This window comes from Mobula hypostoma, chromosome 4 (genome assembly GCF_963921235.1).
Source record: "Mobula hypostoma chromosome 4, sMobHyp1.1, whole genome shotgun sequence".
Taxonomy (NCBI): domain Eukaryota; kingdom Metazoa; phylum Chordata; class Chondrichthyes; order Myliobatiformes; family Myliobatidae; genus Mobula; species Mobula hypostoma.
The window spans coordinates 27,853,408-27,866,529 of NC_086100.1; the positions used below are offsets into that span (position 1 = coordinate 27,853,408).

At 40.6% G+C, this 13,122-nt stretch overlaps 1 protein-coding gene across 1 annotated transcript in view; it reads right to left on the reverse strand.

Annotated features, from left to right (window-relative positions):
• LOC134345077 (transmembrane protein 255B) overlaps positions 1-8,014 on the reverse strand; it is a 105,659-nt gene extending 97,645 nt beyond the window's left edge. The window contains exon 1 of the mRNA XM_063045210.1: positions 7,820-8,014. Within this exon, the coding sequence (XP_062901280.1) occupies positions 7,820-7,871 (52 nt within the window). The 5' untranslated portion in view covers positions 7,872-8,014. The remainder of the gene's footprint in view (positions 1-7,819) is intronic.
• Positions 8,015-13,122: the final 5,108 nt, after the last annotated feature.

Sequence of the window (13,122 nt, forward strand, 5' to 3'; positions counted from 1 at the left end):
AATGAGGAGAGAGCTTGACCTGGGAGGCGAAGATTTCTGATGATGGATGCTGCTTTCCATTGACGGCATTTCATGTAGATGGGCTCAGTGGTTGGGAGGGCTTTACCTGTGATATACTGGGCCAAATCCACTACCTTTTGTAGGATTTTCCATTCAGAGATGTCGGTGAGAACTCATGGTTCTCAGTATTATTTATTTATTTTTATTTTTACAGCTTGTCTTCTTCAGCACATTGGTCGTCTATTAGTCTTTGTGTGTAGTTTTTCACTGATTCTATTGTATTTCTTTATTTTCCTATAAATGCTTGTAATTAAATGAATCACAAAGTAGCAAATGGTGACATATATGTATTTTGGTAATAAATTTCACTTTGACTTTGAGTACTGCCTTTTTGGAGAAGTGAACTGTTCCTATAAACTGATGTTCACCAGTGCCTTCATATGAAATTCGGTCTTCCTGTCGTTTCTCCAGTCCCTGTGGCTTTGAGTCGGAAAGATATCGAACACTACATCACAGAAACCGGCCCTTTAGACAATCAAGTCTGTACCTAACTAGTTATCTGCATAGTCCCATCGACTTGCACCTGGACCATAACCCTCCCATCCATGTACCTATCCAAACTTCTCTTAAATGTTCAAATCAAACCGTATCTACCACTTCCACTGGCAGCTCGTTCCACAATCTCACCACGCTCTGAGTGAAGTTCTCCCCTCAGGTTCCACTTAAACATTTCACCTTTCACCCTTAACCCATCACCTCGAGTTGTAGTCTCACCCAATCTTAATGGAAAAAGCCTGCTTGTATTTGTATATCTCTATCAAATCTCCCCTCAATCTTCTACATTCCAGGAAATAAATTCCTAACCTATTCAACCTTTCCCAATACGTATCTCAAGTCCTCAAGTTTTGGCAACATAATTTTAAATTTTCTCTGCATTCTTTTAATTTTATTGATAGGTAATCAAAACTGCACACAATACTCCAAATTACGTCTTACACAATTTTAACATAACATCCCAACTACTGTACTCAATACTTTGATTTATGAAAGCTAATGTGGCAAAAGTTTTCTTTATGACTACAAATCTCTAGGACGCAGTTTTCAAAGCCTCCACAGCCACCTGTGGCAATGAATTCCACAGATGTACCATTCCTCCTTTTCTCTATATATGTAGCTTATTCTAAGAGCCTTTCGTAAACAATGGAACATTAACTATTCTCCAATCCTCTAGCACTCTCTGCTAGGGCCCTTGCAATTTCTGCACCAGCCTCCCAAAGGGTCCAAGGGAAAACCTTATCAGGCCCTAAGGACTTATCCACCCTAACTTTCTTCAAGACAGCAAACACCACCTCCTCTGTAATCTGAATAGGGTCCATGACGATACTGCTGCTCTGCTTCACATCTATAGACTCTGTGTCTATGCCCCAAATAAATACAGATGCAAAAACTCCGTTGAAGATCTTCCCCCAACACTTTTGGTTCCACGCATAGATGACCACTCTGATCATCCAGAGGACCAATTTTGACCCTTGCTATCTTTTTGCTTTTAATATACCTGTAGAAGCCCTTGAGGCTCTCCTTCACCTTGTCTGCTAGAGCAACCTCATGTCTTCTTTAAGCCCTCCTGATTTCCTTCTTAAGTTTCTCTTGCTTCTTCACACAAAAACAGCTGAAGAACTACCCTTTAATAGTTCTCACTGTGGTTGGGATTGCACAACAATTATCTGCTTCTATCACTTCCTTCCATGGCAAAGACAAAATGGCAAAATAAAATCCCAGCAAACAGAGACTCAAAGCTGCAAGGATCACTAGTAAACTTTCTCCCACCTCCCCCACTTCATTCTAGGAAACTTTGTTCTCTTGCCTTCCTCTGATAATGCTGGCAGCAACTCAACTTCAAAAACTGAAGTTATATCTGTGCTTCACTGATGAAACTCAGAACTTCACCATTACTGGCCTTCATTATAATGCACTCAAGTGAAATCCCTTGGAGATCTGCAGGGAGTCTGTGGGAACACCAGAAAGTGTATTGGAATCCAAAGGGCTTGGTTTTGCAATGGGAAACTGTCAAAAATGATTTCTGCACATTTGTTCTCAGAAAAAGTTTCTTCCCAGAAGATACTTGAAATCAAATCAATTTGCACCTCAGCCTTTTCCTCAGTACACATTACAAAAATCTGTCTCATCTGATGTGAAACAATAGAGTTACTTGTTACTTTTTTTCCCCTCAGTTGATGATTTGGCCACAAAAGCATTAAAACGTTTATACCAAGAATTGTTTGTCCAACAACACACACAAAACGCTGGCTGAACGCAGCAGGCCAGGCAGCATCAATAGGAAGAAATCAACTTCTTCCTATTGATGCTGCCTGGCCTGCTGTGTTCCGCCAGCGTTTTGTGTGCGTTGCTTGGATTTCCATCATCTGCGGATTTTCTCGTGTTTACGTTTGTCCAACAATGTCAAGATTTCTGATGCAAAATTTGAGTTAGCAATCAGTTTGTAGTATAACTTTAAACACATTTCAATTAATATCTTAATTTTCATTAAATTTTCAAGTGTTATTAACGCCAACATTTATGTTTTAAAGAAGCACGTAATAAACAATCTGAAAACTTGTGAACATTGCGTACTCTCAACAATAAGCTTCCACAGAAGAATTAAAGTAATTATTTTCCTGCTTATCAAGTTTGCTATTTTTCTTCATAATCCACCTCTGTGGAGCTGCTTTGAATGTATAATTATTTAATTTATTTATTGAGATGCAGCACAGAATCGGACCTTCGACCTGCACCGCCCAGCAATCCCCCAGTTTACTCCTAGCCAAATCACGGGATAATTTACAATGGCCAATTAACATAACAAGCAATACATTTTCAACTGTGGGAGGAAACCATAGTACCTGGAAAAAGCCCATGCAGTTGTGGGGAGAACGTACAAACTCCTTACTGGCAGCAGCGGGAATCAAACTCTGCTCACCGGTACTGTAAAGCGTTGTGCTAACCAATACGCTACATAAAAATTAAAAAGTAGTTTCTTCCAAAATCATGCTCAAGTACCTGCAGTTGTTAGGAATGGTAAGTCCTGATTAAGGCAATTGGGAAACATGGAGTTTTATATCAGACAAAAATGCAAAACAATAAATAATATTATCAAAATCCACACAAAAATGTAACTACACCTTGCCTTATTCATGTGGGTTTAAGAAAGTCTCAAATAGATAATTTCTTACATACACAGGAATAAGGCAAGCCATAATGACATTTATGTGAGGATCTTGATTTAAAAATTCTTACCGAATTTGATCCAAAATTCAGTCAGTTCAGAGACTGTTCTGGGTTGAAAGGTTACAGTACATATTAGCCGTTCAGGACTTGACAGTGCTGAGAGGAACAGCTTGATTAGAATTTCGCTCATTATTTTCTGGTCTGAAATTTCCTTTCTATTGACTTTATATGTAATAACTTGTAAATTAAAAAGTTGAGTTTAATTTTAAGAGTCAAGACATCCACTTGCACTCAGTTCAAAGAAATCTTGCGTATTTGGACCTACTATTATATTGTTGTTGTTTTTGGATGTGGTCTTTGTGAACTTGGTTCTCTTTTCAGAATCTATTACCATGGGCCCTGATTTCATTGATGCTCTCTGATTGCTCATGCAATCAGCTATTATTAGTTATCAGTGAGCCATGAGACACACAGAGGCTGAAAACATTTCATGGGAGTGCTGAAGGAACAGGGAGCTTTAGTCTAACTCCCTCTTCACTCAGCAAAATCCTAACTTTTATTATCTGTGCAATCAAACAGCTCTCTGAACAAAATCAAAGCATAAAGCAAGCCCAGGCAAAATTATGCCAGCCCAAAACATCGATTGCTTATTCCCCTCCATAGATGCTGCCTGACGGCTCCAGCACTGTGTGTGTGTGTGTGTGTGTGTGTGTGTGTGTGTGTGTGGGGGGGGGGGTACGTTGCTCAAAGTATTCAGGAGGAGGGCCCAGTTTGTATCAAAGTTAACCAATTAGTTATGCACTTGAGGATTAGGCAATAAAATTACCTCTTGCCAACAATATTAACAAATGGAAGTAACTTAAAAAGATGAATAAAAACAAATCCAGTTCATCCTCATGTGCCTTAATCTGATCTGTTACCTTAGTACAACTTTTTTTGCACTAACACGAGTCCTTTGCTATTCTTAATATCTTATAAAGTATCAGTGTTGAATTATTCAGTGACTGAGGATCACTGCTCTCTGGAGTAGAGAATTCTATAGATGTGCTGAGGTCTATGTAAAGAAATTTCTTCTCATCCCAATCTTGTATATTTCAGATATTTTCCTCTTATAGTAGGAGGCCATTTGGCCCAGCAGGTCTATACAAGGTCTCAGAACATTCCCATCAGTTCCAATTCCCCATTAGAGGAAACATACTCTGTAATCTAGTTTTTCTCGCATGGCTATCAATAGACCTCAACTCTCTTGCTGTACGCCAAGACCAGGGGTAATTTATAGTGGCCAGTGAGCCTGCTACATGAAAACAGCATCCATCATCAAGGACCCCTACCATCCCGGCCATGATCTCTTCTCACTTCTGCATTGGGGTAGGAGGTACAGAAGCTGTAGAACCCATACCAACAGGTTCAGGAACGGCTATTACCCTACAATCATCAGGCTCTTGAACTGCCATGGACAACTTCACTTAGCACAACTCTGAACTGATTCCATCACCTAGAGACTCACTTTCAATGATCCTTTACAACTCACGTTCCCAGTGTTATGTATTTTTTACTTCAGGAAGGATAAGACAAGGGAATACAAACCAATCATAGAAGGATCAGATGTAGAGGGAGTGAGCAATTTCAAATTCCTGGGCATTAACATCTCTGAGGATCTAACCTGGTTCCAACATACTGATGCAGCTGTGAAGAAGGCAAGACAGCAGCTATATTTCATGAGGAGATTTGGTTTGTCAACTAGAACACTCGAAAACATCTACAGATGTACCTTGGAGAACATTCTGACTGACTGCATCACTGTCTGGTATGGGAGGGTGCAGGGCTACTGGACTGGACTGTAGCAAGTCATGGGTACCAGCCTCCATAATATCCAAGGCAACTTCAAGGAGTGGTGCCTCAGAAAGGCGGCTTCCATCATCAAAGACCTCCATAACCCAGAACATTCCCTCTTCTCATTGCTACCATCAGGTAGGAGGTACAGAAGCCTGAAGACACACGCTCGGTGATTCAGGAACAACTTCTTCCCCTCTGCCACCCAATTTGTAAATGGACATTGAACCCATGAACGCTACCTCACTACTCTCTTTGAATTTCTGTTTTTCTGTACTATTTATCAATTTAATTATTCAATATATGTATCTATTGTAATTCAGTTTTTATATTTATCATGTATTGCATTGTACTGCTGCCATTGTTAAAAAAATTCACAACATGTGCCAGTGATATTAAACCTGATTCTGATGCATAGTTTTTCATAAATTCTATTATATTTCTTTATTTTACTGTAAATATCTACAGGAAAATGAATCTCAAGGTAGTACAATGGGCCATTGGTTAATCAGGGCAGCCACTTATTTGGGACAATGCTAAAAAAAAATAAAATCTAATCAAGGAAATAACCAGGATTCCCGTCGTCTATTTTGGACACTATGCCGCTTAATTGGAACAGGAGACTTTTGCCAAACAGCTTCTAACTAGTGCCAGTCACGTGCACTTCCGTGGCTGTAAGTACACCGTGCTTAGAATGAATGTTTTTTAAATAGCGTCTGTTGCGTGTGTTTGTACTAAAAATTCAGCGATTTCTAACACTGATAGTTGGCAAGAAATAAGCAGTGAGACAATTCAGGACTGTTTTGCTTTCTGAGGTTTCAAGCTTGCAGATGCCGGAAACAGCCAGGAGTTAAAATAAAACAAATTCACTACTTCTACAAGTTAGGAACTACAGAGAATTTGAAAGTATCTACAAACATCTTGAATGTTAGAATGAGAATGAAGATTTGCAGGATGCATCGAATGAAGGCAGTCCATTATCTGCACTAGATAGCTGCATTGATTTTGTTCATTTGCAGTCTATCAAAAGATCTCAGCAGAGTACACTGGATTCTTTCATCGATAACTATAAGGAATTACAGTTTATAGTACTGTACTGTATTGGTAGTGTTCGAATTTGTATTTCATTTAAGTACCTAATTTATTACTCACTTAAATGGCCGTTTGTCTTTTTTATACTTTTTAAACTATTTCCTTGAAACCTTGGCTAAATGGGGCAGCCACTTAATTGAGCCAAAAGGCCAAAATGTATTGATTCCCATGTGTCCCAATAAGTCGAAGTCCACTGCAAGAAACTGGGGCATTCAAGTGAAGGAGAAAATGTAAATTCCAACGGGCAGCATCAGCGGCAAATCAAAATCATGGGAACTGTGCGGCAACTGTACTACCCGCTGCACCATTGTGTTTCTCCCCCCCCCCCCATGCAGTGGTTAAATGCTAAGCTCCTCATATTAAGTCCATGAACTCTTGTTCGAGACCCCTCTAGTCAGGAGGAACTTCACTCATATCTATTCTAACAAGCCCCACATTTCAATCGGCTCACTTCTCACACTTGTAAAACCTCTCGGGACAGTCCACTTTATCTCTCCTCATCGGTCAATGTCCAGCGTTTGCAGAACAAAGCAGAAAGATGTCCAATTAGCCCGTCTGGTTAGTCACTGCGTATAAAAAACCCGATAGTTTTAATAGCCAAACGCAGCTAATTCTGGTGGGCGTGTTACAAAAGTAAACGAGGAACATTTTCCATTCCGCTTTTCGACTAATTTTTTTTTATTCATTCAAGTGAATGGTGCGATGTGAATAATATTAATTTCCCTCTCCATAGCTTGATATTTCGGATTGTTGGTTTGATCAATAGGTATAATACCCGTAAATGTCTAAACAAAATGCCATACGGATTGTAAAATGTGTCTTGCTTTTGCAACCCCACACAAGAGGTTCGGCAGATGCTGGAAATCCAGAGCAACACGCACAAAATGCTGGAGGAGCTCAGCCGGTCAGGACAGGTGGGAACGAATAAAGAAACAGTTGATGCTGCGGGCCCACACCCTTCATCAGTTAATTATACCCCTCTCCTCGAGAGGATGAATTCGAAACGGGCTTTATCCAAATCAATTCGCATCGAATTGATGCGAATAATTCTGGAGTTGAGATATGTGCATTCTAGGTGTGACGCAAAATAGCTACGAGACGCAAACTGAAAATTTTATTGCTAAATAAAATTTCGCGCCTTCTTTCGGAATCTTAATGATAAAGCCTAGCGCGAATAACGTTTAAACCGTTCACAAACACAAACGAATACGATTCATTATAAATGTGCAGAATGTAATTTATAGACATCAATTAAAAGAGGCGCAACTAATTAAAACGTATTAAATTTCCTTTAACTCTTTTTGAGAATTAGATTACTTGGGACTTGCTTATATTGTGGGTGGGGTTGTATTGGCGGATGAAGTCATGAACAACTAACCGCAAAAGCTAACGATTAGTTTAGATTCGACGCTGTTTTCAATTTCTAATTAGACTCCTCGCTCACTGAATCTTGGATCAAATGTAGTGGGAACATTTACTACAAAAATTGGACTTGTCAAGCGCAAATACACCATGAAATTAAACGGGATCGTTGTATTTAATTTGTTGTCTGGGTATTGTCCCGTTTCCTAGTTCCCTTGATTTGGAAGATTTGCATTTCTTGATAACCAATTAACAAGTTTGACGAGAAGCAAAAAGTTTCGGCACTAAACAACTGCATAATACTCACCGTACAGTTCGGGACGAACTTGGGGTACAATTTGCCCCGGAAACTGCTGCATGCTGTGCTTCTCTCTGTAAGTCAATGGGATGCAGGAAGCAGCGTGGGACAGTTAAAGGGAGCTGTCCTCGCGTTGTGCAGACGCCAGGTACTGGACTCGATTTTGTCTTCCCGGAGTCCAAATCCCCCGCTCCACCAACCTGATCTTCCCGGCTCCACACTCGCTAACAGCCGGTCCTGGCAATGGCTGAGAGATGGGAATCACCAAGTGTCAAGCCTACAGGGCGCAGACTCGCCAGAATTTGCGCTATCCTCTTTGCAAAGCAAGTTACATAAGCTCCGACACCCTGTGGGATAAAGCCCCAATGAAGCAAAGAAGGGTGCTTTAACCCTCTGACGCCCGTGGTAAAACAAATCGCCGGGGGGTGGGCGACTACAGAGGTATCATCTTGGGGGTTAATTTGAGCTTTTGGGGAATGTAACCTTTAGAAATGTTTTTCGCAGTTTGGTGAAGATAACCCCATGAGCGTTCCCAAGAGATTGTCTGACGTGCAGAACGATTTGAAGAAATTATTTAACATACAAAGTGCGGTAATATTTTTCGCCAACGTTAGAAAAAATGAGGCTTGTATGTGCGGATGCGCTCCAGAAGTCGTTTCCACAGTTCACCAGATCGAGAACTAAAATCTATCCCGCCATTGCAGTTCTATTAAAAGTACTCACTATTTAAGAATTTATTTTCCGAAATCTATAAATATGTTGGAAAAGGTTTAATCTGTTCCCGAGTGTTGGAAGTTCGGAAATGTTTGATAATGCATTTTGGTAAAAGGAACAATAGTGCGGACTATTATCTAAATGAGGAGAAATTTCAAACATCAGAGGTGCAGAGAGACTTGGGAGTCCTTGTTCAGGACTCCCAGAAGGTTAATTTACAGGTTGAGTCTGTGGTGAAACAGGCAAATACAATGTTGGCATTTATTTCAAGGGAAACAGAATATGAAAGCAAAGAGATAATGCTGAAGCTTTGGAAGACACTAGTCAGGCCGCAGTTGGGGTATTGTCAACAGTTTTGGGCTCCATATCTCTGAAAGGATGTATTATCAATGGAGAGGGTCAGAGGAGGTTCATGAGGATGTTTCCAGGAATGAAGGGGTTAACATATGAGGAGCGTTTAGCAGCTTTGGGCCTGTACTCACTGGAATTTAGAAGAATGCATGGGGATCTCATTGAAACCTACTGAATATTGAAAGGACTAGAAAAGGTGGATGTGGAGAGTATGTTTCCTCTAATGAAATAGAGGGCACAGCCTCAAAATTGAGGGGCGACTTTATAGAACACAGGAATGGAGGATTTTTTTTGAGCCAAAGAGTGGTGAATCTATGGAATACTCTCCCATAGACTGCGTTGGAGGCCAAGTCAATGGGTGTATTTGAAGCAGAAGTTAATAGATTCCTGATTGGTCAGGGCGTCAAAGGATATGGTGAGAAGGCAGGTGTACGGCATTGATTGGGATCTTGGATCAACCATGATGAAATGTCAGAGCAGACTTGATGGGCTGAATGGCCTAATTCTAGTCCTATGCCTTATGGAAGTGTTGTTGTATTTTACTATTAAACTGTGTAGAGAGATTCTCCTCGACCCATACCTATCTTATCGTTAAACTGTTTGCTTGATGTGGCTGGAGGTTTGGAAGAAAGGTTGTTGATCCAGCACATTGAATCTGCTTCTCTTTCCATGGATGCTGCCTGACCTGGTGGATGTTTTCACCCTAACTGCTGTACCCCCAGTAATGTGTATTTGAATGGTATGTACTCCACCTCTTCCCCAAATAAAAACACCACAAATTGCACATGTAATTCCATTTAAAAAAAACAAAATAGAAAATGCTTGGAATCCTCACCAGGTCAGGTAGCATCTATGCAAAGAGAAATATGGTTCATTAGAGATACTTTATACTTTATTGTCGCCAAACAATTGATACTAGAACATAATCATCACAGCGATATTTGATTCTGTGCTTCCCACTCCCTGGATTACAAATATTAAATATTAAAAATAGTAAAAATTAGTAAATATTAAAAAATTAAATTATAAATCATAAATAGAAAACAGAAAAATGGAAAGTACGGTAGTGCAAAAAAACCGAGAGGCAGGTCCGGATATTTGGAGGGTACGGCCCAGATCTGGGTCAGGATCCGTTCAGCAGTCTTATCACAGTTGGAAAGAAGCTGTTCTCAAATCTGGCTGTACGAGTCTTCAAGCTCCTGAGCCTTCTCCCGGAGGGAAGAGGGATGAAAAGTGTGTTGGCTGGGTGGGTCGTGTCCTTGATTATCCTGACAGCACTGCTCCGACAGTGTGCAGTGTAAAGTGAGTCCAAGGACGGAAGATTGGCTTGTGTGATGTGCTATGCCGTGTTCACGATCTTCTGCAGCTTCTTTCGGTCTTGGACAAGACAACTTCCATACCAGGTTGTGATGCACCCTGGAAGAATGCTTTCTACGGTGCATCTATAAAAATAGAAGAGATACAAGAGATTCTGCAGATGTTGGAAATCTTGAGCAACCCACATTCATTGCTGGACCAACTCAGCAAGTCAGGCAGCATCAATGGAGACGATTAATAGTCAAAGTTTCTGGCCGAGGCCCTTTGTCAGCACTGAACAGGAAGGAGTCAGGAGCCAGAATAAGGAAGTGGAGGGAGGGGAAAGAGTACAGGCTGACAGATGACAGATGAGATCAGGTGATTCAGAAGATGGGCAGGTAGGGGAGGGAAAGGACGATGTGAGAAGCTGGAAAGGAGGTGGGAAATCAGAGGGAGGTCATGAGGGTGGGGAAGAGAGCAGAAGGGATGAGAGTGTAATTAGATTGAGGAAAATGGGAAGGGATCGGAGACAAAATATGAAGTGTTGATCCTTCAGCCTCTGTTTGGCCTCACCATGGCAGTGGAGGAGGGTGACAGACTCACACGTCAGAATGGGAAGTCAAATTGAAGTGAGTGGTCACTGGGTGATCCTGAGTATTGCGGTGAAGACTGAAGGTGCTCAGCAAAGTGGTATCCGACCTGTATCAGGACTCATTCCTGCAGAGGAGGCCAAAGTGAAAGCACCAAATACAATAGATGACCCCAAAAGACTTGCAGGTGAAGCATCGCCTCCCTTGAAAGGACTGTTTACAACCCTGAATAGTGGTGAGGGAGGATGTGAATGGGCAGATCATGGTTGTCCCTCTTGTCCTGGCTGCATGGATAAATGTCAGGAGGGAGATCAGTTTGGGGGGGGGGGACAAGTGGACCACCCTATGGTTCCCCACCTCCTTCGCTTTATTCCATGGTACACCATCCTCTCCCATCAGATTCTTTCTTGTTCAGCCCTTTACCTCTTCCATCTATCACTTCCCAGCTTCTCAAATCATCATCCCTCCCCCAGCCACCATTCGCCTCACCTGGTCTCACCTATCCCCTGTCAGCTTGTACTCTTTTCCCTTCCCACCCTCCCATTCTGGTTTCTGCCACCTTCTTTTCCAATCTGACGAAGAGTCTTGATCCAAAACATCAACTGATTATTTCGCTCCATAGATGATGACTAACCTGCTGAGTTCCTCTAGCATTTTGTGTGTGTGTTGCTATATTTCATCAGAACTGGGAAAGGGAGATGGCATCACATTCCTGACGTGCAAACTCTTCAGGCTATGGACAGTTGTCAGGAATGGGACACAGAATCTGATTTATTAACATTGAGTTACATGACATGAATTATATGTTGGTTGTTGTTAATGTAAATGATGCAGTTCATTTTATGGTTCAATGATAAATAAATTTGAATGTTGAAGATTATTATTTGTGGCAGCATAACAGTGCATGAACATAAAATTACCCCAAGAATGGTGCAAAACGAATGAAATAACAAGGTAGTTTTTGTGGACTGCTCTGAATTCTGATGTAAGCCTGTTGTAATTTGGACCTGTGGATTTAAATTGCAGAGAACATGGGACTGATAGAACAGTGGGACTGTCAGTGATAGGTTTGATCCAGGCTTGCCCAGGTTGATTCAACTGCCTGACTGAGGGAATAACCAGGGCAGTTAGAAAAAGGAAATGCTCGCTTCTCATTATTGCCTTCAGAGGAGAGGTACAGGACCCTGAAGACACGCACTCAACACTTTCGGAACAGCTTCTTCCCCTCCGCCATCAGATTTCTGAATGAACAATGAAGCAACCCATGAGCTCCTTTTGTACTACTTATTTATGTGTATCCGTATTTATGTGTGTAAATATATATGTATATAGTGTGTGTGTGTGTGTATTCTCATAATTTTTAAAAAATCTTTTTATTAATTTTCAGGTTCATAAACATAGTACCAGTAGTAATACAGAGATTGGAATTACATTATTGGTAATAGACATATACAAGTAAAACTATAGATAATACAAATACACTAGACCTCCCAAACTCTCGATATAGTTAATCATGATAAAAGGAAAAATGAAAAAAAACACAAGAAAAAAAAACACAAAGTAACAAAAAGATAAGAAAAAAAACTAAACTAACCACAAACTGATCTAAACAAAACAAGGCTGGGCTAATATATTCTTATTGTAATTTATAGCAATTTTTTATGTTTTGAACTGTACTGCTGAAGTGAAAACAACAAATTTCATGGCATATTTGTGATGATAAATGATTCCAATTCTGAGAGAAGGCAAAGTGTAAAGCAACAGGAGAGCTTATGCTAAACACTGAACTCTACAGGAGAGAAGGGTGGAAACACCCAAGTGATGTGGCTGTGTACAGAGAAAGAGGAAAAACTAAGTCAATATTACAGACAATCTAACAGCAGAATTGGCCAGGTCTGACACAGCAAAAACAAGTTACTGAAAATTATTGGATTAAAGATTTTAAAGGTAACTATATAATTTATATACACACTTAACAGCCATTTTATTAGGTACATATGGTACCTAATAAACTGGCTACTGGGTGTATGCTTGTGGTCTTCTGCTGTTGTAGCCCGTCCACTTTAAGGGTTCGACATGTGTGTTCTGAGATGCTCTTCTCCTCACCTCTGTTATAACATGTAGTTTTTTTGTGCTATTGTTGCCTTCCTGTCAGTTTGAGTAAGTCAAGACATTATTGTCTTACCCATCTCATTAACAAGGCATTTTTGCTCACAGAATGGCCACTCACTGGCTGATTTTTGTTTTTCGCACCAGTCTCTGTAAACCCTATAGTTGTGTGTGTAGATCTCAGCAGAGCAGCAATTTTTGAGAGACTCGAACTACCCCATGAGCACCAACAATCATTCCACGTCAAAGTCA